The 25,244-nt window shown below is 55.5% G+C and overlaps 1 protein-coding gene across 2 annotated transcripts; it reads left to right on the top strand.

The window, feature by feature from the left end:
- Nucleotides 1-3,689: 3,689 nt before the first annotated feature.
- Nucleotides 3,690-25,006, top strand: Gna15 (G protein subunit alpha 15). 2 transcript variants are annotated; one of them, XM_042669959.1, is made up of 7 exons: nucleotides 3,690-4,876; nucleotides 11,401-11,585; nucleotides 13,599-13,753; nucleotides 14,551-14,679; nucleotides 18,079-18,208; nucleotides 21,542-21,695; nucleotides 24,722-25,006. In XM_042669959.1, the coding sequence occupies exons 1-7, from the start codon at nucleotides 4,387-4,389 to the stop codon at nucleotides 24,946-24,948; spliced, it is 1,470 nt and encodes a 489-aa protein (XP_042525893.1). In that variant the 5' UTR covers nucleotides 3,690-4,386; the 3' UTR covers nucleotides 24,949-25,006. The 2 variants fall into 2 exon arrangements, with proteins under 2 accessions (XP_042525893.1, XP_042525894.1); XM_042669960.1 differs by lacking the exon at nucleotides 24,722-25,006 and adding an exon at nucleotides 21,881-21,975.
- The last annotated feature ends 238 nt before the right edge of the window (nucleotides 25,007-25,244 follow it).

Here is a 25,244-nt window from a genome sequence, read left to right on the forward strand (position 1 = left end):
CCATGCCCTCCGGGGCCCTGGCGCCCTACCCGCTTCCTGTCTTGGGGCCTTCTGGGAGTGGGTGCTGCCGCGTCGTGAGGTCAGAGCCTCCCCTGCTCCCGGCTGAGCAGTGTTCCACAGCCGTGGTCCGCTCTACGGCTTCATCGGCCGTGGGGAAGCGGCTTGCTCCTGCATCTTGGCCTTTGGGAATCAGGCCCATAGCAAGGTGGGATTTCAGCTTTTTGGGTGCATACCCAGTGGTTGGAATGGCTGGAGCTTTGAGAGCCCTGTGTGCGCAGGCGCTGGGGGAGGGGCAGGACCTGTGTATGGGGGGGCCTGCGCTTCCCACGGAGCCTCCCTGCGGCCCCCATGCTGGGCTTGGTGGACCCCCTGCCCCACGGCCCCCACGGGTACCTTCCCACCCAGCTGACTCAGCCATTCCACTTTGTTCGTGTCCATCAGGCTTAGGGCCCGTGGGTGTGGGGGAGGGGACCATCATGGTTGCAACTCCTCCCCTCCCCCGAAGAAGAAATAGGGGCCAGGGAAAGGAACAGGATGGGCCAGTAGGGACCAGTTTAGATCAGCCCGTAGTGGGAGAGCGGCGAGTGAGGGAAGGAGGCCCGGGAAGGAGCTATGGTGGTTAATTGAGGGCCTAGCACCCAAGGCAGGAGGCAGAGCCCATGTGAAGATCCTGGGGCATAGGTCTGGGGGGGGCGGGGGAGCTCGGTGGTAGAGCGCTTGCCTTGCATGCGTGAGGCCCTGGCTTCCATTCCTGTGCACCACAAAAGCAGAAAAAGTCAGAAGTGGCGCTGTGGCTCAAGTGGTAGAGCGCTCGCCTTGAGCTGAAGAGCTGAGGGACAGCGCCCAAGCCCAGAGTTCAGGCCCCAGGACCGGCAAAAAAAAAAAAAAAAAAGATCCTGGGGCAGAAGGAAGCCTGGAGGAGCAGTGAGGAGGGAGGGAGGAGCAGAGGCAGGAGGGGACAGAGCTGGACTTGCAGGGCCTTGGTGGGCTGCTGGGAGGATTGGGCTTGACCCTGAGGGAGACCCTGGAGGGCTGTGGGCAGAGGAGGTGGCCCCTATGGAGGACACTTGAGGGGGTGAGGATGGCGTTGGGGGCTCGGCATTGAGACAGGTGCCCCAGGTGGTGGGAGAGTGCGGCTGGCTGAGGTGTGCAGGGGGAGTCTTGATTGGAAAGTGGGTGCTGGGAAGGGAACCTGGCCAAGACATGCTGGGGACGGGTGTCATGCTCCACGGTGTCCAGCAGGTGTCACCCAAAGCAACCTCTGGCCTCTGCCCATTCTTGTCACATTCTTCTGTGGAACAGCCAAGTTCCCATCCTCCTAGTTCTGAAAGAGAAACAGAACCAGGCAGCCAGGTTCGGTGGGCACGCCTGCCCAGAATGTGGAGGCCAAGGCAAAAGGACCTGGGTTCAAGGCCAGTCCGGGCCTGGAATAACAACAAAAAGAGTTTGGCTTTCTCAGTGCTTTCTTCATTTGCACTGGAGCTGGGCGCGGGTGGCTCAAGCCTGTCATCCTAGCTACTCAGGAGGCTGAGTCGGGGATCACGGTTTGAAGTCAGCCTGGGTAGAATAATCCCCGCGAGACTCATCTCCAATAAACTACTCAAACAAGCTGGAAGGGGTGCAGTGGCTCAAGGGGTAGAGCGCTAGCCTTGAGCCCTGAGGCCCAGGGACAGCGCCCAAGTCCTGAGTTCAAGTCCCAGGACTGCCAATAATAATAATAAATGAATAGAAAAATATTCCCTGGAAATAATAAAATCCACACCTTTCTGCCCAGATTACACCCAAAGCAAGAGGAAACAAAGGGGATAGGGACATGTAGCTAACAAGACCCCCACGGGAGCCAGCCCCGCTCACCCCACAGAAATGAGCCCTAAAAAACGGGAATTCAGAGCCTTGCAACTGCTAGCCTGGGTCCCCTCTCCCGCTCTGGCCACGCCTCCTCTGCTCGAGCCACGCCCCCGACAAGTTTGGCAACACCCATCTTGCTGAGCCACGCCCCATGCCTGAGCCACACCCTCTGGCCGGAGTCACGCCCCCCGCACTGGAGCCACGCCCATGCTACCCAAGCCACGCCCCCTCACAGCTGAGTCACACCTCCAAGCCCCTGCTTTTGCATTCCGTTACCTTGGAGGTAGGGTCTCCCTTTAGGATGGCTGCGATCAGCTTGAGCCACACCCTCTAAGCCTTTCTGCTTTCCTTGTTTTTAGGATGGGGTCTCTCACAGTTATGCCTGGAGAAGCCTGGGACCGCGATCCTCTTATTTATGCTTTCCAGTTAGCCAGGATGACAGGTTCAAGGGAGACCCTCTCCCCGCCTCTGCTTCCTGAGCGCTGAGGCCTTGTGGCTGCCACTTGGGCCATGTGTCTGTGTGGTTTTCTTTTGTTAGATTTCCAGCTGGGGACATGTGGCTCAAGAGATAGAAGGCAGGTCTAGCAACCACAGGGCACTGAGTTCAAGCCCTTGTACTACCAAAAAAAAAAAGAGAGAGAGAGAGAGAAAATCCCTGCCCATGTCCCTCACCCTGTGTAATCAAATGAACTCCTGATACATTACACAACCCCACGTGGACAGGAAGCAGCCTGGCCTGTTTGGGGAACTAGAGAGAGTTTCTTCTGACAAGAGGAAAACCAACCGGAGGCCCTTAGGCTGGTGCTGTTTATGCTGAGGCCAGAATTCTGGGCGCCATAGAAAGTGTTAGAGAGTCTCATCTAGGGTCATCCTAGCTACTCAGTAATCCTAGATCTGAGGATCACGGTTCAAAGCCAGCCCAGGCAGGAAAGTCCCTGAGACTCTTACCTCCAATGAACCACCAGAAAACCAGAAGTGGCGCTGTGCCTCAAGTGGTAGAGCGCTCGTCTTGAACTGAAGAGCTGAGAGACAGCGCCCAGAGTTCAGGCCCCATAACTAACAGAAGAAAGAAAAGGTGGGTGGGGAGGAGGGGAGACTATCACTGGAATGGTCAGCCAGGGCAGGAGTTAGGAGGGGCCCCGGCTCCCCAGCCTGCTCCTCAGCCAGACTGCCTGCCAGATCCTCCAGCTACTTCTGTCCCTGGTTTACCCCCAGCCATCCAGTCTCCTGGGTGGGGGTGATGGGCTGACCCCAGTGACCCCCTTCCTCATGCATCGACAGCAGGAAAACCGCGCCTTTATCCACCAGCCACCAGCCTCGGGTGGGGAGGAAGGGAGAGGCGGTTGTTGTCAACGGCTGTGTGGCTGTGGGCACGCACCCCCCTCCTCTGAGCCCTCCAGGACTTCCTCCGTGAGGGCCTCGGCCCTCCACATGGTGTGTGAACCTCTGAGCACGGCCGGGGAGCAGGATCTCTAGGGGTCGGGGGAGAGAAAGGTGTTTTTGTTTTGTTTTGTTTTGCCTGTCCCGAGACTTGAACTCAGGGCTTAGACTCTGCTTTTCTTTGGCTCTACCATTTGAGCTGCAGCTCCGATCGTAATTTATTGGAGATCAGCATCTCACGGACTTTTCCCACCCTGGGCTGGCTTTGAACCTCGATCCTCAGAGCTCAGCCTCCGAGTAGGCAGGCTGACAGCGAGAACCACTGGCGGCTGGCAGAAAGGCATTTTAATCCAGAACTTTCCACAGCTTCTCAAGGGAGCAGACATGATGATGATTTGCTGGGGCTGGAGACAGGTTTCTTCTCAGGGGGTCTAAAAGGGGGGAAGGGACACGGTGTCTAGGGATCTGTGGGGGATGGGCCTTGCTTGGCAATGACCCTTTGACCCCCAGACTCAAGTTGAAATCCGTTTATTCCCCGTGGGCCTGTGTCGCAAGGGCTAAGTCCAGGCCCCTTTCTTCACCCCCTTATTTCAAGCCGCACCCCAACATCTCTGCTTATTTTTGCCCCAAGTTTCTCATCACCCAACAGGCTCTGTGTGTGTGTGTGTGTGTGTGTGTGTGTGTGTGTGTGTGTGTTTAAAGACTTGAGCATTCCCTCTCTGTCTCCCTAATTACAATGCCAGACACTTTTGTCATTGGCTGGACAGACCAGAACCCTGCCTGGTAAACTGTAGGCGCCCTATAATGCACACGGAGGGAAGGCACAGCCCCCTCCCCAACTCTACACATTGAGCCTCTGGATCCCTATGGGTGAGAGACAAGTTTCCCAAGGCTCTGTTCTGTCCCTGGCCGCGGCCCCCTAGGAAGTGACTCCCTGCCTGGCTCCCTGCCTCAGTTTCCTCATCTGTGGGAGGATTGGGAAGAGGGGTAGAGGATGATTAGAGCAAGCTCAGTTAGAGAGAGCCCGGGGAAGAGGCCTGGCCCCGGCCCCCCTGGTTCCTAATTGGCTGGAAACAGGGAGTGGGGGGCAGCTCAGGAGGAGGAAGGAGGCTGCAGCTGCCTGCTGGGGAGACCCTGGGCTTTGGGGGTGCCTGCTCCATGCCCTGCCCTCCCCCTGGCCTCCAGCCTTTTGCCGCCAACCTGTTGGTCCGGGTTCTGGGCAGGTTGGAGGTGGGCGGGAGCCCCGAACCTCCCCGCCTCCAGCCTCCACCCGTCCCCACCCTGTTCCCAGCACGCCCTGGTCTCCCTCACACGGGCCTGGCCCAGCCTCCCTCCAGACTGGAGAGGGACTGGAGAGTCTCTGAGGGTGGTCCTCGAGAACAAAGCAGGCAGAGGGGCCGGGGCAGGGTGTGTGTGTGTTGGGGGGGCCCAGCCCTGGCCATCAGGGGGGGCCCAGGGGGGCCATGCCTCCTGGCGCCCTGTGAGGCCAGCACCATGGCCCGCTCGCTGGGCTCGCTCACCGGCGCCTGCTGCCCGTGGTGTCTCTCCGAGGACGAGCGCACGGCTGCCAGGATCGACCAGGAGATCAACAAGATCCTTCTGGAACAGAAGAGGCAGGATCGTGGGGAGCTGAAGCTCCTGCTTCTGGGTGAGTGTTGGGGGGGGGCAGTGGAATCAGGGTGGGGGGTGTGTGGAGGGCCAGGCAGGCAAGGGGAGGGAGATGGTGGTCCGGACTTAACACCAGACCAGAGACCCATTTTTGGGTTGGCAACACACAGGCACAAGAAAGGCAGGTTCCTAACCCTGGGGGGGTGGGTGCCACACACAGGCTGGGCGAGGGACTAGGCCCGGCCTGGCAGGGCCCCGGGCCACCCAGCAGGCCCAACACGCCGGACCGGACCAGCCTGGCCGGGAGCGGTGATGCGGGCCCGGCCCCATGGGGCACAGCAAGCTGTGAAGGCCCGGGCCTGACGACTGACTTATTCATTCATTCATTCATTCCCTTGTTCCGTCCTTTGAGTTTTGGTTCATTGGAGATTAAGAGTCTCAGGAACTTCTCTGTCCTGGCTTGGCTTTGAACTGCCGTCCTCAGATCTCAGCCTGCTGAGTGGCCAGCGTGACAGGCGGGAGCCGCTGCATCAGGCTCAGGGTTTGACGTCTCGAGGTCGGCACTGTGCAACTTCGGGATGTTGCTGCCTCCAGGCCTCAGTTTCCCCGCCCTTGGGTTCCCCTCACATCCCCACACATGCGAATACGATCCCTCACCTACACACACACACCCCCACCAACACAGAGGAGTTGCGGGCATGGGATGGGCCACCCCTAGAGGAAGTGGAGATGGAAGGGGAACCCACAAAGATGGCACTGCATCCAGGTCGCTCCAACTCTGGCCTTAATCCCCCTCGTTAAACCAGGCCCGTCCCCCCCAAAATGGTGTGTGTGTGTGTGTGTGTGTGTGTGTGTGTGTGTGTGTGTGTGCGCATATGCGCTTTCTTTCATTTTTTGGCAACCCCTGACCACCAGCTTGCACGTTTTTATTGTCACCCCCATAATGAAAGGTTTTAGTTGTTGTTTTCCTTTCCATGGTTCTGAGGTTTGAATTCAGTCCCTTTGCGCCCATTAGGCAGGTGCTCTTCCATGTGAGCCACGCTCCCAGCCCCAAGTCTGGAAACTATATAATGAAGACAATGTTTTGTTTTTTTTTTTCCCAGTAGATAGCCAGCTCTCCAAGGGCTGGGAGCAGTAGCTCACACCTCTAATCCCAGCTAGTGTGGAGGTAAAGAGCAGGAGGATTGTGGTTTGAGGATAGCCAGGGCAGTGCCAGTGCTCAGGCGCTGAGTTCAAGTCTCAGTATCAGTGCACACACAGACACACAGACATGACAAAATAAGTAGGTCTTCATAGAAAAGGCACTCTCCAGTCAGCGCACTACTGCGTACCACATCTGTGTATTCTGATGTGTTGCACTTTGTCTCAGTGAGTCATTTGTGACTTTACCCTTTTTCCCATGCAGGGAGGGGATTGATCCATTTGAACAATGTGTTCCTTTCCCTACCACAGGGCCTTTGCACCTGCCCTGTCAAGACCTCTCGGTCTCCTGGCTCCAGCCATTGCACCGCTGGCCCTTGCACCCCATGGGCAATTCAGCCCAAGGGCCCCCTCTTGAGAGAGCAATTGTTTGCTCCTCACCATTCTCTGTCCAAAGTCCCCCTCGTGGCCTCTCCCCTGTGCTAGGAACTGGTTTGTGTCATTGCTTGTCCATCTTCTCCAGACAGGGTTTGTATCCTTTTTCCTCCTACTTCCTTTTTTTTTTGTGCCCATCCTGGGGCTTGAACTCAGGGCCTGGGCCCTGCCCCTGAGCTTCTTGCACAAGGCTAGTGCTCTACCTCTTGAGCCACAGCGCCACTTCCAGCTTTTCTTGGTGGTTTGTTGGAGGCTCAGAGTCTCATGGACTTGCCTGCCCGGGGCTGGCTCTGAACTGTGATCCTCAGATCTCAGCCTCCTGAGGAGCTAGAACGACAGGTGGGGGGGCACTGGCACCCGGCTCCTGGCTGTCTTTGTGTTCTGAGCACAGGACACAGGTCCAGGGCGAGTCTGGTATACAGCAGGTACTTCATACATGCATACAACTAAAGAAATGATCCAACCGTCCGGTCAGGAGGTGTGTGTGCAGAGTGTCCCCGAACCAGAGGCTGCGCCATGCCTAGTCAGCTCTAAATCGGGGAACCCCTTCTCTGCCTGGGCTCCGGAAAGAGCTGTCTGTGCCCTCGGGCTCTGGGGGGGGGGTGCAGACCCGCCCAGCCCCTTCCTGCCTCTGCCCTGCCCTCCCCCACTCCCCAAAACAGGAATTGAATCCAAAGGTTTTGCTTATTTATTTATTTTTAATTTCCTGGGTGGGGGAGATATTTTGAGGAAGCTGTTGAGGGGACCCTGGGTTGAGGGGGACATGGGGCGGGGGCTCTGTGCCTGGCATCACCATCTCTGGCAGGGGCCACAGAAAGAACCCCAACACAGACAGGGAAACTGAGGCTCGGGGACATGTTACAATTTTGCCAGGCAATTTAGTCTCTTGCTGCCCCAGGGCCACCCAAGCCTGGATACTGTTGCTCTACCACCCCGTTTTCTGGGGCTCATGCTGGATTCTCGTGATTTAGGAGGGGACCCGGCAGGGCTCACCCCACTTTTCCAGGCATCTATCTACCTGTTTTCCCCTTACACTCACCAGAGGAAGAAGCGCTTGCTCCTCCCCCCAGGTGGGAAAGCCCCCCCCCCACCAGTAAGTACCTGGTACCCCTTCCTCTGGTGGCTTCCCAAAACAGACTTAGGTCACCCCACTTCTGCCCAACGGCTGGAAGCCCCCCCCTCTACCCCATGACAGGCTTGACTGGAACATTCAGACTCTAGTTATGATGCGTTCATGACTCATGCGGTCTGTGTTGTGGGGGATAGGGAAGAGCACCCCGAGTTTTTGTCTTTACTGAAAGAAAAAAAAAAAAGAAGAGAAAGAAATCAGATCAACTTCACTAAATGAAGTTAGCTGTTCTCTGGGGAACACTGTGCACTGTTCTCTCTTTTTTGTGGGGAGATCTAAGAATTTGGAGACCAGGTGCCAGTGGCTCACACCTGTCATCCTTGCTACGCAAGAGGCTGAGATCTGAGGACTGTGGTTCGAAGCCAGCCCATGCAGGAAAGTCTGTGAGACGCTTATCTCCCATGAACCAGCAAGAAAAGAAAAAAGCCAGACGGGGAAACTGGGCGCTGGTGGCTCACGCCTGTCATCCAGCTACTTAGGAGGCTGAAATCTGAGGTTCACAGTTCAAAGCCAGCCTAGGCAGGAAAGTCTGTGAGACTCCTATCTCCAATGAATCACAGAAAAAAGCTGGAAGTGACACTGTGGCTCAAGTGGTAGAACAACACTAGCCTTGAGCAAAAGGAGCTTAGGGAAAGTTCCAGGCCCAGAGTTAAGCTTCAGGACTGGCAAAAAGAAGCCAGACTTGGAGCTGTGGTTCAACAGGTAGAGTGCCAGCCTTGAACAAAAAGAAAAGGTAAAGCCAAAAGACAGCGCCCAGGCCGAGTTCAAGCCCCAGGTCTCAAAATCCAGGGCATGGGCTCTGGACTCAGAATTGGTTTGAGTCCCAGCTCAAGGCAATGTCTACACTGCCCCCATGACTCAGTTTCCCCATATCAAATGGTCAAGAGCCATTGTCCATGGTGGTGAGGTTCAGCAGGATGCGCTCCTGGCGGCCTCCAGGGGCCCCTTGGCTGTAAGGAGCCCCCGTCCTGGGAGCTGCCCTGGGGTCCCTCTGTGGGAACCTCTCGGGGACATGGCTGATCTCAATCACCGCCACAGTCATTCGTGGCTTTTGCTGTGTCCTACCATCGGTTCCTGGAAGATGAGAGTCTCATGGGCTTTCCTGCCCTGGATGGCTTCAAACCCAGGTCCTCAGATCTCAAGATTACAGGTGTGAGCCACATAGGTAATTGATTTTCACACCTAGGTGTGAAAAATGTGTGTTACACTTTTTGGTGCTAAGATGGGCCCTGAGGCCTCACAGAGCCTGAGCAGACACTCTGCACAGCCCTGCCCTCCCTGCTACAAAGGTTTTGTTTTTGAGTCACCTGAATTTTCTTCCTTCCTGGGCCATTCCTTGGCTTGATGGAGACGTGGCTTCAGCTCGGGGGCGTGGTGAAAGCTCCGGAGGCGTGGCTCTAGTGCTGGGGCGTGGCCCATGCGGTGGGGGCGTGGCTCTAGTGCCAGGGCATGGTCAAAGCGATAGGGCGTGGCTCTAGTACTGGGGCGTGGTCAAAGCAATAGGGCGTGGCTCTGTTGCTGGGGCGTGGCCAATGTGGTGGGGGCATGGCTCTAGTGGGAGAGAGCCTATCTATCTGGCAAGTGCAAGGCCCTGAGTTCGAATCCTACCACCACCAAAAGAAAAAGAAAATGATGGAAGAACCGTACCAATAGCCATCAGGGCAGGAGATCAGTCCACACTGGAGACCCGTCCGCAGCTGACCTGCCTGATTCTCACTGATTGTCCCCATCCCCCGCCATCCTTGCCCCAAATGCCCTTGGCAGAAATGGACTTGCTTGGAACTTGGGAGTCCAAGAAATCATGACAGGGAAACTGAGGCCCGCAGAGTGCAGGTAGCCACCCCGGATCTTGTCTATGTGGTCCTCAGAGGTGTGGAGCTCTGCTTGTGAGGTGGGGAGGGGGTGTGTGACTGTCCAGAGCCCCTCCCCTCCCTTCCTGTGCCCTCCTCCTCCTCTCCTCCCCTCCCCTCCCTCCTCCACTCCTGTTTCCTCTTTCTGGGACACCAGGCCACCCCTTCCCCTTTTTGGCTATGGACTCCAGTTCCTCCAGCATTAGACACCCCCGCCCCGAGGAGAGCCAGGATCCCTGTCTGGACCCCTCCTACCCCCCCTGTGGCAGTCCCCCCCAGGACTCCCAGATCCCAGTTTTCAGCTAGGAACAGAAAGGCAGGTCAAGGCCAGGGCTCCACACCAGGGCCCGCGGTCTCCCCTTGCTGGACTTTCCTCCTGAGCTTCGCAGGACTTTCTCCTGTCCCTCCCCCCCAGCATGACCTAGAGGTTCTGTCCCCCAAATACCCCTTCAATATGCCCCTGCCTTCTTCAGGGTCAAAGCTCAAGTTCTTCCTGTAGGCCCCCCCCCAGGGTCCTTCACCACCCACCCCGGGTCCTCCTCCCCCCTCCGGCCCTCACTCCCTCTGATCCAGCCACATGGCCTCCTCCATGTTCCTCCCACATGCCAGGCTCTCTCCTACCCCAGGGCCTTTGCATGAGCTGTGCCCTCTGTCTGGAGGTCTGTTCTTCCACATGCCACCTTCAAATCTGAATCCTGAAATCCACCTCCACCCCAAGGCCTCCTCTGCCCACTGAGCTACGGAAGTCACCAAATGGCTGAGCTCTGTCCTTACTTTTTATGCCTTCAAGAAAGAATGAAATGATGCATGTAAACAATGAATCCAGATCAACACTCAGCAACATTCTCCTTTACCTTCCTCCCCTGCCCGCTTCTTAGAACAATCTCAAGCAGGTTTCTTTGTTTCTTTGTGTTGTGATACCTAACACGCTCTTGTTTTCCTTCCTGTCATTCTGTTTCTGAGGTGCTGAGGATTGAACCTGGGGCCTCTTCCTGACTAATCAGTGCTCTGCCCCTTTTCTACCTTGGTTATCTTTGAGGTAGAGTCTTGCTTTATGCCGGGACAGCCTGGGCTGCTTGTGTTTCCCTATGTCACTGGGGATGACAGGCAGGCACTACCATGCCCAGCCACTGGTTGAGATAGAGTCTCTCTTGGAATTTTCTTTTGTCTGGGCTGGCCCCAAAAGGCAATCTGATCTCAGATTCCTGCATAGCTAGGATTACAGGCATGATCCACTTTCCCGGACTCCTTTCAGTTGGTTTTAGTTGCTGTTGCTGTTACTGTTTTATTTTTGTGCCGGTTCTGGTACTTGAACTCAAGTCCTGGGTGCTGTCCCTGAGCTTTTTCACTCAAGGCTGGTGCTCGACCACTTGAGCCACAGCTCCACTTTAGGCTTTGTGGTGGTTCATTGGAGAGAAGTGTCATGTACTTTTGGAGCTGGGCACTGGTGGCTGGTGGCTCACGCCTGTCATCCCAGCTACCCAGGAGGCTGAGATCCGAGGATCGCGGTTCAAAGTCAACACTGGCAGGAAAGTCCATGAGACTCTGATCTCCAATGAACCACCACCCAGTGCTAGTCTTGAGTTTCCAGACCCTGAATTCAAGCCTCAGGATGGGCACCATTAAAAAAAAAGGAGTCACATACTTTCCTAGCTGGGCTGGCTTTGAACAACAGGCCTCAGATCCTAGCTTCCTGAGGAGCCAGGATTACAGGCATGAGCCACAGCACCTGCTTCCTTTCTCGGAGTCTCAGAACTCTTCGGTGTGCACCAAAGCAAAAACCTTCGCTGCCTAAATTGGGCTGAGGGCTCTTGTGTGTCCCTGTCTCCTCTACCTCCACCTAGGGGGCCCAGGATGGGGAAACTGAGCCTCCGAGAGGCAAAGACAAAGTCTCTGGCCCAGGATCACACAGCAGCCGGTGGCATCTCAGCCCTCGCTGGCCGAGCTGGTGCCCAGAGCTGTGCATGGCTGACCAGTTGGTCCCGTACCCCCCCCCCCCTTTGTCTCCAGGGCCCGGGGAGAGCGGGAAGAGCACGTTCATCAAGCAGATGCGAATCATCCATGGGGCGGGCTACTCGGAGGAGGACCGCAAGGCCTTCCGGTCGCTTGTCTACCAGAACATCTTCATGTCCATGCAGGCCATGATTGATGCCATGGACCGGCTGCAGATCAGCTTCAGCAAGCCCGAGAGCAAGGTGAACCTGGGGAGCGAGGGAGGTGGAGGGCGGGCCTCCCCCCAGGACCAGACCCTGAGGTTCTCCTGTGATCAGGAAGTCTGAGGATGTCTGAGATTGGAATGTGACCCGATAGGGATCTGGGTTCCCATGTCTGCCCCTACTCCCCGCCCCCCCCCAGGGCAGATGTGGGAATTTTGCAAGAACTTGAAAAAGAGCCCCAGCTCCTTCAGGCAACTCCTGGGGAGTTGGGGATCAGGAAGACTGAGAACCCAGACCAGCTCAGGCAAGACAAAAATATGTTGGTGAGACTTCATCTTAACCAGTACACGGGGTATGGTGGTACACGCCTGCCATCCCAGCTATGTAGGACGCATCAACAGGGAGTCACAGTCAAGCCACTGCAGGCAACGAAAACAAGACCCTCACTCAAATAACCAGAGCAGTGGGGTGCTGGTAGCTCTCGCATATAATCCTTGCTGTGCAGGAGGCTGAGATCTGAGGAAGCCAGCCCAGGCTGAGATCTGAGGAAGCCAGCCCAGGCTGAGATCTGAGGAAGCCAGCCCAGGCAGAAGAGTCCAGGAGACTTATTTATAATTAACCACACGCACACACACACACACACACACACACACACACACACACACACACACACGGTAGAAACAGGAGTGTGGTTCAACTGGTAGAGCACTAACCATGAGCAAAATACTCAGGGAAAATGCCCAGGACCTCAGTTCAAGTTTCAGGTCAGGCAAAAAAAAAAACCAAAAAACAAAACCCTGCAAACAGCCGGGCACCGGTGGCTCCTGCCTGTCATCCTAGCTACTCAGGAGGCTGAGATCTGAGGATCGCGGTTCAAAGCCAGCCCCGGGCAGACACATCTGAGCCACACCTGTCTCCAATGAACCAACAAAAGGCCAGAAAGCCGAGGTGTGGCTCAAACGGTAGAGGTCCAGCCTGGAGAAAACAAGGAGGCGAGGCTCTGAGTTCGAGTCCCCATCCATAAAAAAGGCAGTTTCTGAAGCACAGGCATGCTGGCAGGTGATACTCTTCTGTAAGTCTCATAATCGCCCTCCAACGAGAGAAACAGAGACTGACATGAACACTGTCTCGCTGGGGATACACAAGCCACAGCCAAAGGGCAAAACTAAATCCTCGCTTTCCAAACCACCACCCTACCCGACCGCTAAAAAAAGTAACTTCCACCGGATGCCCCCGTACCCCCCACCCCCTCTAGCTGCTCCTGGGGGCCGCTCAGGCCTGACGCCCCACGGCCTCACCAGACTCAGCCTGAGCTCATGGCAGTGAATGAGGCCAGCGTCTTGGGGGCATAGCTGGGGGTCCCCCTCTTCCACGCATCCACTTGCCTCTGTCTGGGGCTTGAACTCTGGGCCTGGGCGCTGTCCCTGAGCTCTTCAGCTCAAGGCGGGCGCTCTACCGCTTGAGCCACAGCGCCACTTCAGTTTTTGAGTGTTTCTTTGACGAGTCTCAGGGACTTTCCTGCCCAGCCTGGCTTTGAACCTCGATCCTCAGATCTCAGTCTCCTGAGTAGCCTCCTGTGCCTCCCACCTTCCACCCCACCCCCACCTCACTCCACCTCAAAGCAGTCAGGGAGGAGGCAGAGTCTGCTGGGGTGGGGTGCTTAGCACCCATTGGGGTGATCCTTAACCTGTCATTGTTCCACCCCAGCTGGCCAAAGCATTGCCCTCTGCTGCCTCTTTGTGCTGTGGTGTGACACAGACGTCTCCTGGCCCTGGACTGGGGCCAAGAGAAGCCCAGAGGAACATTGCTGTTGGGGTGTTGAAGGGTGAATAGGAGTTCACTAGTTCCAGCTGTCAAGGCACAGCCTTTCCTTCTGTGCATCAGCGATTGCTTGGATATTGGACCAGGAAGGGATGTGCCGGTGGTCCGTGCGTCCCGAGAGAGAAAGCCAGGCAGAGGGGGAGGGTTTTAGGGACAGGCAGACAGGGCTGCAGGGGGGTCTCGGCGCTCCCGCAGGCTGCCTAACCCTCATCCGCCCTCCTCCCTCCGCAGCACCACGCCAGCCTGGTCATGAGCCAGGACCCTTACAAGGTGACCACGTTCGAGAAGCGCTTTGCCCTGGCCATGCAGAGCCTGTGGCTGGACGCGGGCATCCGGGCCTGCTATGAGCGCAGGCGGGAATTCCACCTGCTGGACTCCGCGGTGTAGTGAGTCTGCGCGCGCAGGGCCTGGGGTGTGGGCGGGGCCATGTGGAGGCTATGTGGGAGGGGACACGGCAAAGCCGTCTGTTGTAAGGGCGTGGCCCGTGTCTGGGGCGTGCCCATGGTATCAGATTACTGTGTGAGCAGAGCCAATAGGAGCCGGGTACAGCCGTGACGGCGGATATGTGGGTGGGGCCTTGCTTCGGCTAGGCTGCTGTGTGGGCGTGACCAGTGTCGAGTGGGCGTGGTCACAGTCTGGGGGCGGGGCGACAGCGATATGAGATTGCTGTGTGAGGGGAGCACATGTGGGTGGGGCCATGGCTCTGCTAGGTTGTTATGTAGGGCGTGGCCAGCGTTAAACGGGCGTGGTCACCGTCTTGGGGCGGAGTCAGACTGCTGTCTGGGTGTGGCCAGTACCAAATTGGGACTAGATCTGGGGGTGGGGCCGTAGTAAGACCAGTGTCGGTGGGCGGAGTCAGTGCCCGGTGGGCGGGCCTCACTGTGTGGGTGGGGCTACGATAGGGGCCTGCCCCTGTCGGGGCGTGGTCAGCATGTGGTTGGAGGCCAGGTTGGTTGGCCCTCCACTTGGGGTGGGGCGCAGTGCCAAGGTAGGCGTGGCCTGGGGATACAGAGGGGTGGGGTAGGACAGGAGCAGGGTGGAGGAGGGGCCGCGGTGGGCGTGGCCGGAGGGCGTGGCCGGAGGGCGTGGCCAGGGGCGACCCAGCTAGTGGTTCCACACCTGCTGCCCGGCTCTGCTCGGGGCAGCTCCTCCCGGACCTGACCGCGGCCTGCTTCTTCCGCAGTTACCTGTCGCACCTGGAGCGGATCACCGAGGAGGGCTACGTGCCCACCGCGCAGGACGTGCTGAGGAGCCGCATGCCCACCACCGGCATCAAGGAGTACTGCTTCTCCGTGCAGAAAACCAACCTGCGGTGAGTGCCCGACTGGGCCTGGCCTGCGGCAGGCTTATGTCAGAGGGACAAAGGGGCAGGGCTGTAAGGGATGCAGAGGAGTTTTCTGGAGGATGAATAGGAGTTCATTAGTCCCAACTCTCAAGGAGCTGCTGCAGAGGAGAAACAGGAACGTCTTTGGGATGCGGGAGCTCAAGTCGTCATCATCTGGGTGGGTCTGGAGTGAAGGTGGAATGTCAGAACATTCTAGAAGGGGCAAAAAAGGGCTGGTACTAGGCACGGATGATTAGAGTCAGTAGGATGGCATTTGAGGGGATGATGCAAAGATTATTTCTGACACAGAGAAGATAAGGTGAGCTAAGTGTGCAAATTAGTGCACAGCCAGAAGTAGAGCTGTGGCTCAAGTGATAGAGCACTAACCGTGAGTTTAAAAAAAGCTCAGGGACTGCATCCAGGCACTGAGTTCAAATTCCAGGACCCAGTAAAAATAAGTAAATAAAATCGCATAGCTGAGCATGGTGGCTCCTACCTGTAATGTCAGTTACTGGGAAGGCTAAGGCTGGGAAGACCAAGTTTATCAGCCTAGGCAAAAAGTTCACGAGATCCCTGTCTCAACCAATTAAAAGCTGGGAATAATAGCACTCCTCTATCCCATCCGTATAGGAAGTATAAACTGGAATAAATAGGAGGGTTAAGGTCTGTGTCAACCTGGGACAAAAAGGAAAACTATTGCTGGGTGTCAGTGACTCACGCCTGTAATCCTAGCTACTCAGGAGGCTGAGATCTGAGGATCACGGTGCAAAGCCAGCCCGGGCAGGAAAGTCCGAGAGACTCTTATCTCCAATAAACAATTCAGAAAACCAGAAGTGGTGCTGTGGCTCAAGTGGTAAAGCGCTCACCTTGAGCTGAAGAGCTGAAGAGCTGAGGGACAGCGCTCAGGCCCAGAGTTCAAGCCCCACGATGACCAGAGGAAAAAAAAAAAACGGACAAAAGCCAACCACTGGTGGCTCACACCTATAATCCTAGCCACTCAGGAAGATCATGGTTCAAAACCAGCCTAGGCAAGAAAGATTTCTTTTATCTCCAATTAACCAGAAGTGGTGCTGTGGTTCAAGTAGTAGAGCACTAGCCTTGAGCAAAACCTCAGAGACAGTGTCCAGGCCCTGAGTTCAAGACCTAGGACCGGCACACACACACACACACACACACACACACACACACACACACACACACACACACACACACAGGACTAAAGCAAGGCAAAGGTTGAGACGTGGCCCAGTGGTAAAGCACCTTTCTAGTAGTGTAGGGTTCTGAGTTCAAACCCTATTCTTGCCAAAGAAGAAGGAAAGGGGCGGGGGATTCAGAGAGGATTCTGGGAAGGGCAGTACAGAGTGGTCAGCAACCTGAGCAAGGTGGTGGGGAACCAAGGAAGGTCACAGGGCACCGTGGGGAGGTCATTTTGTGTTCAACCCCCCAGTGGCCCCTTCCATGGATCCTTCAGATCTTGGCAAAGCCCAGACCAGGAGGGTCTGCCATGTATCTCCCAGGCATGGCACCGTCCCCCCAGCTCTGACGGCTGGAGTGACATTGTAGCATTTTGTTTGGGATGGTAGGAAAGGATGGATGGGTGGATGCGTGCCCAGTGGGTGGGTGGAAAGATGGATGGATGGGTAGGTGGATGATGGATAAATGGATGATGGATAGATTGTTGGATGATGGATGGATGGGTAAGTAGGTGGAGGTAGGGATAGGTTGATGAGTGGGTAGATGGATGGATGGATGATAGATAGGTGGATGAATGATGGATGGGTGGATGGATGATGGATGGGTGGATAGATAGGTGGATGATGGGTAGATGGATGGATGATGGGTGGAGGGTTGGGTTGATCAGTGGTGGATGGGTGGATAGGTGGGTTGATGGGTGGATGGATGAAGGATGATGGATGGATAAGTGGGTAGATGGAGGAGTGGGTAGGTATGTGATGGATGGACGGATGGCTGTGTGGATGGAGGGATGGGTTGATGAGTGGGTGGGTGGGTAGGTGGAGGGGTGGGTAGGTGGGTGGGTGGATGTGGGGGTAGGTTGATGAGTGGGTGGATGGGGGAAGAATGGGTATCATGGATGATGGGAGAACTGTGCACTGTTTTCTTAGGGAGACTTGAGAATGTTCTCAGGAAGAGAAGGTAACAAATACAGGCTTAGGGGAAACTGAGGCTTCTGGGTGGAGGTGGCTTCCTGAACTCTTTTGTTTTTTTTGTCGGTTCTGGGCTTTGAACTCTGGCCCTGCGCTCTTCAGCTCAAGGCGAGCGCTCTACTGTTTGAGCCACAGCACCACTTCTGGGTTTTGTTTGGTGGTTTATTGGAGATAAGAGTCTCACGGACTTTCCTGCCAGGGTTGGCTTTGAACCATGATCCTCAGATCTCAGCCTCCTGAGTAGCTAGGATGACAGGCATGAGCCACCAGCCACCGGCTGAGCTCTTCATCAGTTGGGTCTGTGTCTGTCTGTTCTGAGAACCCCGCCACAGGCTCCTGCCCGCCTCCTGCCCTGCCCGCCTCCGGCCCTGCCCACCCCCCGCCCTGCCCTGCACGTGAGTTCCCAGCCTTTGGTGTGCGGTGCACAGATGTGAAACTCACAGATCCAAACACACAAGCACTGGCTTCAGTCCAGCCGCTGGTTCTGGGCCTCAGTTTCCCCTCTTGTGCTGCAGGGCAAGTCCCTTCCCAGGGGAGGCTGTGACCCGGGCCCATGGGGCGGCTGCTCCCTGTCACATCCTGGGTAAAGGTCGGGTCCCCGGGAAAAGGCCGAGCGCTCTATGGGTGACCTACTTTCTGAGAAGCCGGCACAGGAAGGGGCCTCTCGCAGGCCTTGGTTGTGGTGAGGGTGGAGGCCTGGGCCTCAGCTGGGCCACAGAGGACGTGACTCGTGTAGGTTCTGGGAACAACCCTGTGTCCCACCTGCGTGGATACTAGACTTTCCCACAGCAGCCCGGGCCCATAGTTTTGTCCATTGTGGGGCTTGAAACTCAGGGCCTGGATCCTGTCTCTCAGCTTCCTTTTTTATTTTTGCTCAAGGTTAGACGTTCTACCACTTGAGCCACAGCTCTACTTTACATCTTCTGGTGTTAATCGGAGATGATAATCTCAGGGCCTTTCCTGCCCGGGCTGGCCTGGAACCTCCATCCTCAGATCTCAGCCTCCTGAGTAGTAGGATGTCAGGCATGAGCCACCCACGCCCAGCTCTTAACTGCCCTTTTCAAATCTGCAAAAGCCACTTGAGAGACTCAGTTACCCGATCACCAGGAAGACACAGGCCCTGTGGGCAGCCCACCTTCTTGCAATGCTTCTGACTGATCTTGCCACTTCCTGGTGGTGCCTGAACTCTAAAAAGAAGGGGGGGGCCCTGGTTTTCCTATAGGATCGTGGATGTCGGGGGCCAGAAATCAGAGCGCAAAAAGTGGATCCACTGCTTTGAGAACGTGATTGCGCTCATCTACCTTGCCTCGCTCAGTGAATACGACCAGAGCTTGGAGGAGAACAACCAGGAGGTAAGAGGCACTCCCTGCTCTTCCCCATTGGGGGTGGGGAGATGTGGGAACCTCATCCCAGCAGAAAGCCAAAAGGGCCCCAGAGCGGGCAGCTTTGCTGTTTGGTGGCTCTGTGTGAACCCAGTGTGATTTATTCTCCCTTCCTTCCTTCCTTCCTTCCTTCCTTCCTTCCTTCCTTCCTTCCTTCCTTCCTTCCTTCCTTCCTTCCTTCCTTCCTTCCTTCCTTTCTTTTTGATTGTGGGGCCTGAACTCTGGGCCTGGGCACTATCCCTCAGCTCTTCAGCTCAAGGCGAGTGCTCTACCACTTGAGCTACAGCGCCACTTCCGGTTTTCTGGTGGTTTTTATTGGAGATAGGAGTCTCACGGTCTCTCCTGCAAGGGCTGGCTTTGAACTGCGATCCTTAGATCTCAGCCTCCTGAGTAGCTAGGATTACAGGCGTGAGCCACCAGCACCCTGCACTTCTGGCTTTTTCTGTGTATGTGGTGCTGAGGAAGCGAACCCAGGGCCTCATGCATGCAAGGGCAAGCACTCTACCACTGAGACACTTTCCTAGCCCCATATTCTTTTCATTTTGATGGTTTTTTTCAGTCAGTCAGGGGCTTGAACTCAGGACCTGGCCACTGTCACTGAGCTCTTTTGCTCAAGGCTAGCGCTCTGCCACTTTGAGCCACAGCTCCACGTCCAGTTTTCTGGTGGTTTATTGGAGATGAGTCTCTTGGACTTTCTTGCCTAGGCTGGCTTTGAATCGCAATCCTCAGATTTCGAGGATCTGAGTAGCTAGGATGACAGGCGTGGCACACTAGCGTCTGGTTTGCTAAATATGATATGATCAGATGCTCGTAGGCATTGCACCTTTTTGTTCCTCCCCTGAGTCTCCTCCTTTGGTCTTGCTGTATGTGAATGAATGTGTGTGTATAATTCATTATGTCCCCGTGTATTTTAGATCTAGCTTTGGCACATCTGAGAAAACACTCACTGTTTGTCATTCTTAGCTTGGCTTCCCTCATTTAACATGAGCTGTTCTAGGTCCATCCATTTCCCTGCAAATGACATTTTATTCTTTCTAATATTTGTGTAAAATTCTACTGTGTAGGTTCCACATTTTCTGGATGCACTCAGTTATTATAGGGTGATCTTTATTTCTGGCGCTGGTACTTGAACTCAGGGCCAGGGTATTGTCTTTTTGTGTGTGTGTGTGTGTGTGTGTGTGTGTGTGTGTGTGTGTGTGTTATTTTTTAATTCACTCAAGGCGAGTGCTCTACCACTTGAGTCACAGCACCACTTCCGGTTTTCTGGTGGTTTATTGGAGATAAGAGTCTCACGGACTTTCCTGCCTGGGCTGGTTTTGAACCGCAATCCTCAGATTTCAGCCTGAGTAGCTAGGATGACAGGCGTGAGCCCTCAGCACCTGGCCTCCACTTTGGCTTTTTGCTGGTTAACTGGAGATAAGAGTCTCATGGACTTTCCTGCCTAGACTGACTTTGAACCACGAACCTCAGATCTCAGCCTCCCGAGTAGCTGGGATGACAGGCGTGAGCCAATAGTGCCTGGTTGTGGCACTGATCTGAAGCCTCTACCCTTTCCAGTAGGGAAACCACACAGGTGTGCATGGCCAGGACCCCGGCCTCCCCCGCCAAGCACGTGTGTGGAGTGGACAGAGGCCCGAGCATGGCCACACACAGGCCCCAGCAAGCCAAGGCTGGGCAGCGCTGCTCTGTGCGCATGAACCTGTCTCTCTATGGCTGCCCAGCACGGAGGTCAGGCCCTTATCCTCATCGGGGGGAATCTATCTGAGAATTGACTTTCAGATTGAATCAGACACATCATGGTGATGGGTTTGTCATTCCTCCCAGCCCCACAGCACTCACTCCGGTCTTGGGCACTGAGATAAACCAGTAGAGATTAGGTTCCTTCAAAACAGACAGCTGGTGGCCTTCACCTGTCATCCTAGCTGGGCGGGAAAGTCCGAGAGACTCTTATTGCCCATACACTACTCAGAAAAAGCCGGAAGTGGTGCTGTGGTTCACGTGGAAGAGGGTTAGCCTTGAGCTCAGAGGCTCAGGGAGTGTGCGCTGGCCGAGTCCACACCTCAGGACCGGTTCAAATCCAACAAAAAACAAACAAACAAAAAAATTCCCCCCAAACAAAAATCAGATCTTGAACTTGGGCTCCTCAGGAAGGAGACTTGTGAATTTAAAGCTAGCCTGACCTACACAGTGAGACTTTTTTTTTTTTTTGGTCAGTCCTAGGCTTGAACCCATGGCCTGGGCACTGCCCCTCAGCTTTTGTGCTCAAGACTGGCACTCTTACATTTGAGCCATAGCTCCGTGACAAGCTTTTGATGCTTCATATGAAATAAGACTCCCATGGTCTTTCCTGCCGTTTCCTCTTTGAACCTCAATCCTTAGATTTCAGCTTTCTGAGTAGCTAGGATTATAGGTGTGAGCCACTGGCATCTGGTGAGACTTTCATCTTAAAAATAAAAAAGGGCTCATGGTGTGGCTCAGTTGGTAGAGCACTAGCCAGTGAGCAAAAATGGCAGGTACCAAGGTTGAATCCCTGTCTTATACCTAACCCCCCCCCCGCCCCATTCTCGCTCTGTCTCTCTCTATACAACTGCCTGGCACCAGTGGGTAACAGCGGTCATCCTAGCTGCTCAGGAGGCTGAGATAAGAGGATCTCGGTTTGAAGCCAGCCAGGGCAGGAAAGTCTGGGAGACTCTTTTTTTTTGGTCGTGGGACCTGAACTCTGGGCCTGGGTGCTGTCCCTCAGCTCTTCAGCTCAAGGCTAGCGTTCTACCACTTGAGCCACATAGCCACTTCCGGCTTTTTCTGCTTATGTGGTGCTGAGGAATCAAACCCAGGGCCTCAGGCATGCAAGGCAAGCGCTCTACCACTGAGCCACCTGCCCCGCCCCTCTGGGAGACTCTTATCTCCAATGAACCACCAGTAGGGCAGAAGTGGCGCTGTGACTCGAGTGTGAGAGTACCAGCCTTGAGCAAGAGCTCAGGGACAACGTCCAGACCCTGAGTTCAAGCTTCAGGACTGGTGCATGCACACAGGTGTGCACAGCCTCCCGCCCCCCCCCTCCCGCTGCGCCCCCCCTCCCATCCCACACACAGTTTCCAAATTAGATCACGCCTTAAAATCCCAAATGGACCTAAGTTTTGGGGAAATACAAAAAACATGTTGGGCATACACAGCTTAGGCCCCACCTAGCGAGGCAAAAGGGGAAGCAATCTGGGGTGCACAACCCTGTCTCCTTGTGGGCAGGGGTGGCCTGCTGGGCTGGGCTGGGCAGTGGAGTGATGGCTGCATCTTCTGCCCACACAGAACCGCATGAAGGAGAGCCTGGCACTGTTCCGCACCATCCTTGAGCTCCCTTGGTTCCGGAGCACCTCCATCATTCTCTTCCTCAACAAAACTGACATCCTGGAGGAGAAAATCCCCACCTCCCACCTGGCCACCTACTTCCCCAGCTTCCAGGGTGAGTGATTCTAGAATATTCTAGAACCTTCCCCCTCCTAAAACCAGCTCCCCAGAGATCAGCTTAACCCAGGCTTTGCCTCGATGTCACTACAAGTCCCAACTAGAATGAGTCTGGAGGTTCCAGGGTTTGCCTGCTCTGATGCCCAGCCTCGCCGAACCTCAGTTTCCCCCTGCCTATAACAGAGATGAAACAAGAAGAGACCGCCAGGGGACTGTGGCTCACACCGTCATCCTAGCTGCTCAAGAGGCTGAGATGGGAGGACCATGGTTTGAAGCCAGCCCAGGCAGGAAAGTCTGTAAAACTCTCATCTCTAATAAACTGCTCGGAAAAGACTGGAAGAGGCGCTGTGGCCCAAGTGGTAGAGTGCTCGCCTTGAACACAAGCTCAGGGACAGTGCCCAAGTCCCAGGACCAACACACACACACACACACACACACAAATGTACCCCTGGCACAAGTAGGTTTAGGGCCCACTAGGGACGGACACAGGTCAGTGTGTCAGTGTTGAGCACTCTAGGGAGGAGGGAGCTCAGTAAAGAAGGTGCACACTTCTGGCACTTTCTCCATTTCTCCACTCTCCAGAACAAAATGAGGTTGTCCCTGTATCCTGTTTGCCTATTGTTAAAGAGCAAATTAAACTTAGGATGCTGACCCTTAGTGGCTTAAGACTAGCCAGGTTTGATTTTGGTGCATGATTTTGTGCATCAGGAATTTGGGAAAAGGCATGGTAGGGCAATTTGTCCCACCCATGTGGCATAAGCTGAGGTGGTTGGGGCTGGAGAGAGCCTTCCAAGATGGTGCCTTCCTTCATAGATCTGGTGCCCTGAGTGCCTCCTGTGCTCTCCACTCTCTCCCCTTAAATCCTCATGCACCTTGGGCTTCCTCACAATATGGCTGACCCAGCAGAAGGCTGCCTATCAAGACCTTGCCAGTCGGAAATGTCAAAATGTTCCTTACATTCCATTCTAGTGGCCCAACAAGTTGCTGAAGCCAATAGTCAATAGACAATCACTGCCTCTTTTTGTTGCTGTTGATCAAGGGGCTTGAACTCAGAGCCTGGGTGCTGTACCTGTGCTTTTTCACTCAAGGCTGGTGCTCTACCAGTTTGAGCCACAACACCACATCTGGTGTTTTGGTGGTTCACTGGAGATAACAGTGTCACAGACTTTCCTGCCCTAGCTGGCTCAAACCACGATCTTTAGATCTCAGCCTCCTGAGTAGCTAGGATGACAGGTGTGAACCACTGGCACTCAGCTTCACTGCCTCTTAAAGAAGGAATAGAATCAGCACATGGGAAGAAGGGAGCCATCTTGGAGACAAGTTCTCTTCCTTCTCAGAGATACTGAAACGAAAGACAGTTGACTGGGCCCTGGAGGGCTTAAGACAACAAAAAACGGATTCCCTTATAGTTCAGAAGATGTGAGTTTTGAAATCAAGGTATTGGCAGGGTCATTTTCTCTTGGAGGCTCTGAGGGTCAAACATTCTGTCTCTTTAGAACAACTGTGATGGTATTCCTTGGCTTGTAGACATGTTTCATCCTGCCCATTGTAACTGGGATGACAAACATGAACTATCACGCCCAGCTTCTTTGAGATGGGGTGTCTCAAACTTCCTTGCCTGGGCTGGACTGAAACGGCACTTCCTGGTAGCTAGAATTACAGGCATGAGCCATGAGCACTTGCTTGTGTACTCTCATCTTGTATGGATACCAGTGTTTCATGGTTCCCATTAAGCCAGTGTGACTTCATTTTAACTCACCTAACTGCATCTGCAAATACTCTACTCTCAAATGAGCTCAGAGTCTGAGGTTCTCAGGGGATTGGGATTTTGGAGGAATTTAAATTTATTTATTAGTTGTTTATTTTTGTTGGTGGTTGGGCTTGAACTCAGGGCCGGAGTGCTGTCCCTGAGTTCTTTTGCTCAAGGTGAGCACTCCACCATTTTGAGACACAGCACCACTCCCAGTTTCCTGTTGCTTCACTGGAGATAAGAGGCTCAGGGAACTTCCTGCCTGGGCTGACTCTGAACCTCGATCCTCAGATCTCAGCCTCCTGAGTAGCTAGGATTACAGGTGTGAGCCACTGGAACCTGGCTAGAAATTTTTATTTTTAAGCCACGGCACAGTGGAAACCCAATAGGTAAAAGCCAGATCCTGGTGTCTCACATTTGTAATCTTAACTAATTGGAAGGCTGAGATCTGAGGATCACAGTTCAAAGCTATTCCAGGCAGATCAATCTGAGACTCTCATCTCTAATTACACAGCAAATAGTCAGAAGTGGGGCTCAAGTGATAACAGTGCTGGTCATGGGTAAAAATGCTGAGCAAAAGCGCAAAGCCCTGCGTTTAAGCCCAGATACTGGGAAAAACTAAATAAAATTAAAAATCCTCCTAGGTGGAGCCTAAAGCTTGTTGGTCGTCAGGTCAAAGGTCAGACAACCTGAGCTTTGCTAAAGCCTGTGGGACCCCTAGGTGGGTCCCATCCCGGAGGGCTTTGAAGCTGATCTACCTATGTGCCTAAGGCGGGAAAACGGGGAGGCCGAGGTCACCTGGGACCCTCCTCTCGCGGGTCCTGGCCCCGCAGGCACAGGAACCAGACTCTGGCTTCAGAGAATTCTAGAAACAGAGTAAGACGGACAACTCTAGAAGCCTTTTCCTTCTCCCTTCCCCCTCCAGCAGACTGGGGGCCCCTGACGCTCCCCATTCCCTGCTCTCCCTCCTCCCGTCCCGCGGTCTCATTTTCAGTCTTAGGAAGTCTGACTCCAGGCCCTCGGCCTCCATTCCCCAGGCACCAAGCGGGGAAGCCCCAGAGCTCAGTCTCATTGGTCCCTTTCAGGTCACGTGGCCTCGGGAGGGGCACGCCTCAGGGCTCCCATTGGCTGAGCCCGAGTCAGGGGACCGGAAGTGATGGCCAAGGCGGTCCCTGCTTAGCAAAGAGGGCGGGACGGGTCCTGCCCTGCCCGGCTGCGAGGGGAGCGCGACCCCGGGCCCGTCTCCCCTTCTTGCTCTTCCTTTTCTCCCCCAGGCCCCAAGCAGGACGCGGAGGCGGCCAAGCGGTTCATCCTGGACCTGTACACGCGGATGTACACGGGCTGCGCCGACGGCCCCGAGGGCGCCGAGAAGGGGTCGCGCGCCCGCCGGCTCTTCAGCCACTACACCTGCGCCACGGACACGCAGAACATCCGCAAGGTCTTCAAGGACGTGCGGGACTCGGTGCTGGCGCGCTACCTGGACGAGATCAACCTGCTGTGACCCGGGCCGGACCCGGAGGCCGAGGCCCGGCCGCCGCGGCCAGGCGTGGGGCGCGTGGGGCAGCGGCCCGGGGCGGGGCGCCAGGCGTGGGGCGCGCGGGGGCGCGTGGGGCAGCCGCCCGGGGCGGGGCGCCAGGCGTGGGGCGCGCGGGGCGCGTGGGACAGCGGCCCGGGGCGGGGCGCCAGGCGTGGGGCGCGTGGGACAGCGGCCCGGGGCGGGGCGCCAGGCGTGGGGCGCGTGGGGCAGCGGCCCGGGGCGGGGCGCCAGGCGTGGGGCGCGTGGGGCAGCGGCCCGGG

Source organism: Dipodomys spectabilis, unplaced genomic scaffold (assembly GCF_019054845.1).
Source record: "Dipodomys spectabilis isolate Male_0828 unplaced genomic scaffold, ASM1905484v1 ptg000511l, whole genome shotgun sequence".
Lineage (NCBI taxonomy): Eukaryota > Metazoa > Chordata > Mammalia > Rodentia > Heteromyidae > Dipodomys > Dipodomys spectabilis.